Source organism: Diplotaxodon limnothrissa, linkage group LG12 (genome assembly GCF_057381915.1).
Source record: "Diplotaxodon limnothrissa isolate DT_005_m linkage group LG12, D_limnothrissa_male_GT1.1, whole genome shotgun sequence".
Classification (NCBI taxonomy): Eukaryota; Metazoa; Chordata; class Actinopteri; order Cichliformes; family Cichlidae; genus Diplotaxodon; species Diplotaxodon limnothrissa.
The window spans coordinates 5,001,504-5,005,453 of record NC_140607.1 but is presented as its reverse complement, the minus strand read 5'-3'; the positions used below and the strand labels follow the sequence as shown (position 1 = coordinate 5,005,453).

Here is a 3,950-nt window from a genome sequence, read left to right as displayed (position 1 = left end):
TTGCAGTGACCTCCATGCTGGGCAGAGAGCAGCCAGTGATCTTCTAGTTGCAAGTTCACTCTAAATTGATGTTTAACAGAAAAAAAAAATGTTTTTATGTTTTTTCCCTAAAGTGTATGTAAATATCTGGTTTCAGCTGTGAATATACTGCCCATGAATTGTATAATATAATCGCAGTATAATCGCAGCCTTTGCGGTTAGAAAATTGCACTTGATCATGTCGCGATATTATCGCAAATGCGATATATCGTTCAGCCCTAATCTAAATGCTCTTTATGTGTGTAAAGAGTTTATCTTCTAACCAGGATTCAGTTCATTTTAATCCTTCAACTTAAACATGAAAATAACAATGTCTGCCTCAGTTTTACCATATCTAAATCATCAAACACCCCAAAAGTCCTAAAATGATCCTAAACCCATTTCAACTTAAACCTTAAATCCCCCCTTTATTTTGACACATTTCATGTGTCAAAATAATGTACAAAACTAAAAATGCTCAGTTTTCCCCACTCATGATCCAATCTATGTCATGAAAATGAACTTAAAACAGAACAGTCATCAGTCATGTGCTTAGCCTTAGTCCAGTCTTTACCTCAGTGTCCAGTTGGTCCAACCTTAGTTCAGTTCGTCCGTCCAGTCACCGTCCATTCATACGTATTCACACCAGGTATTTCCTCTTTCTTGCCGAGACAACAAGAAACTGTTCCTCTTTCACAGTTGCGAGTAAACATAACTAACCTCTCACCTATAAATGATTCTCTCTAACTAAGTGTGTGTGTGTATATGTCGTCCTCAAATGCTCTCTCATCTCACCCGTTGCACTTCTGACCTTCCACCAGACCAGAGGCTCATCAAATAGCCTCGTCTAACCTGCTCCTCAGAATAACTTAGACTCTGCTTTCATTAATGCAAACTTTCTGCAACTTAGTCTTTCTGAAAGACACACACTGTTTAAACCTCTGAATGCAATATCAATGCTGCAGATTATATTATTAATGCAATGGTGACGATGACGATTATTTAACAATAGCAGTAAAATAATTTCCCTGCTCCACACTCCCTCTCTCGACCTCTGGTACACCAGAGGTCGCAATACATTGTGTCCTCGCTCTGACCCTCTCTTGTGGTCCATCCGGCCTCGGGCCTCCAGGATCCTCACCCCCTGTGGTCGCCGAGATCTTCTGCAAAGGAAACAAAACACCTTTTCCTGCATCTCCCTAACTTATCATAGTTGGGACTCTTTAATCAAAAGCCTTATCCTAATTATGTTCTTGACTTATAGACTTGTATTTATATATATTCTTCAACGTTACTCATCATTTTACCACTCTCTTAAAACGCTGACACTAACTTCATTTTAAAACCTCACATTTCCTATGTTATAACCTGTTTTTGATATAGCCTTTTTATTTCATTTTGCTCCTTTTAATGTAACAATAAATTATAATTCTAGTTTATCAGACTTAATCAAAACCTATGCTTTCCTTCCTTTGGTCCTTCTTTAAATCAGAACATTTTGTCTTCTGAAAGTTTTATTTCTGCTTCTGCCAACATGTTTAGTTAACGAGCTCGACTGGACAGAAACAATCACAACTGCTGAACCTGCACTGTGCTCATGGTTAAAATTCCACAACATTTTGTCTTCTGAATATTGTATTTTTGCTTCAAAACTGCTTCTAGCACAACAAGAGTCAGCGGAGGCTGGAATGACAACAACAACAACAATCTTGTGCTTAACATAAAACAAAAAATAACACAAGTAACAAAAACAACACAAGTAACTTAAAAAAGCTTCAGTCCACATTTCAGTTAGTTGAGCTCGCTGTTGCTCCAGAGGAGGCCCTCAGCTGGCGGGGCTGGAGCCGAGGCCCCGGGGATGCTGCTACGTGTCGCGCTGCTCTCCAGCTCCACTGGCTGGTCAAACACAGTCATTATCGAATAATTGTCCACCATGAGGCCCGACGGGTCGTCCGACTGTCCAGGAACTTTACCAAGGGTATAGTTCTTCCATGTGACATTATCAGTGCACACCTGCCACGGAGAACCTCTGAGGGCAAGTGCTCTTTCAGCCTGCACGTCTGCCCATTTGCGCTCCTCACTTCTCTCCGAGTCCATCGGTGAGGAGTGTTGCATCTGGTCCAGCAGCATACTCACAGTATATATGGGCTGCTGCTGCTGCAGAGATGTGCTGGCCTCTGAGCGCTCTGTCTGTGTGTAGATGGAGCAGAGCTGGAACAGCTTCTCTCTGGTTTCCTGAGGGGGGGGATGCTCCATGTCATCCAGGACTAGCTGGATCAGGTGAGGTGTGCTGATGCAGGGGGCATCCAGACATGCAGAGAGAAGCTGCTGCCACCTCAGCTTGATGCGGTCGATGAAAATCCTGTCCTTCATTCTGGCTTTCTTCTGCAACCTTGTCTCAAAATGATATTCAATTTTGTTGTTGTTGCAGAGGAAGACTTCTGAAATCCATGCAGAAATATAGAAACACCTGTGACCGTTGGGCTCTTTGCTGAGCAGCTTCAGTTCCACAAAGAGCTTCTCCAGGAAGAGGTGAATGAAAGACGAAGAGTTAAGCATCTTTAGCAGGGGCAGCCAAAAGCGCAGGAAGGTTTGTGGGACTCTGGGCTCAGTGGGACTGGCACTGTCAGATGTTGCACAGCCTAATGCTTCCAGCTGCTCCATGGTAGGAACAAGAAAACCGTCTTCCAGCAGCACATCAATCAACAGCTCCCTGGACCCCAGTGCAAACTGCTTGATCTCACCCAGCAACGAACTCATGTCTGCTAAGGGGGCCTGCCACAAGCTCTTCCCCTTGTCTTCAGGAGACCCATCATCAAAAGCTTGGTACTGGTCCTTCTGAAAAGAGATCAGCAGCTCCCGAGCGTTTCTGCAGGCATCCACTTCTTTCTGCCTGGCAACGAGCTGCTCATCGGGGCCTCCTCCCAGCTGTCTGGACCAAAACTCCTGCTGGAGCCACTCCAGGGCCACCTTACATCCCTTTCGGCACCATTTCAAAGAAGGAAGAGTCCCATGCATGATTTCGTGCCTCAGATCCACCACCCACTCGGGGATGTTCAAGTTTCCAGCCAGTTGCCTCAGCGGCCGGGCCTTTCTCCCCTGCTGGCGATCCGTGATAAGATTAACAAATCTTACCAGGGCCGTCCCGTACATCAGGGTCAAGTCATCTCCGGTAAGCTGTCCGGACCGGTCCCGCACCTGGCAGCGCACGAGGTCTGCTGTGCAGTCCACGGCCACGGGAAAACTATTAGCGTACCTGGCCCTCCAAGCCGATATCCTCTCTAACGCAAACCTCTGCAGAGAGGAGTCCATCGAGTAAAGGTAGTCCCGAACCTGATCCCACTCCGCTTTGTTAAGCCAGGCTACCACATGGCGTGTTTTCTCAGAGCCCTTTTTATTCATTGTGCGCGCTCCGGACCTCACGCTCAATCTCTCACTCACCGGGAAAAGCCGCTCGCCTCACGCAGAGACCACTCGCAGATTTATATGACAGAGGACCGCGTTCAGAGCTTCGAGTTTTACAGTTGCTTGTCGCACAGCAACCAGGAAATGACGCTAACGTTTTCTTCGGCTTCGTTTGTGGCTGACGTTCACCCTGCGGGCACGCTGACGCCACCTGCTGGATTGGAGGATGGAGCGATGGTTCTACAGAGCGCTTATTTACATGATGCTGGTCATAAACGAGCTTTCTTTGGCTATGGTCAATGGCGTGTCCAGCGGGGTGGCCTGGGGGGGCACAGGCCACCCCCCCAACCAGACTGGCCACCCCAGGTGCCACCCCAAAGGCAAAACAATAAAATTCAATCAAATATCAAATGTCCGATTATGTTTTCACGGTGACGCTCAGATATCCGAGTGTAAGTGAATGCAGCATCGGCTTCTGCGCTATGTGCATCACGTTAGCAAAGGTAGGAGAGCCAAGCACGAAAGAC

General features: G+C 46.5%; 1 protein-coding gene across 1 annotated transcript; it reads right to left on the bottom strand.

Annotated features, from left to right (window-relative positions):
- Positions 1–1,809: 1,809 nt before the first annotated feature.
- On the bottom strand, positions 1,810–3,420 carry LOC146620733 (ribosomal biogenesis protein LAS1L-like). Its single transcript, XM_085367831.1, has one exon. It carries the CDS (start codon positions 3,418–3,420, stop codon positions 1,810–1,812), a length of 1,611 nt encoding a protein of 536 aa, XP_085223957.1.
- Between the last annotated feature and the right edge of the window lie 530 nt (positions 3,421–3,950).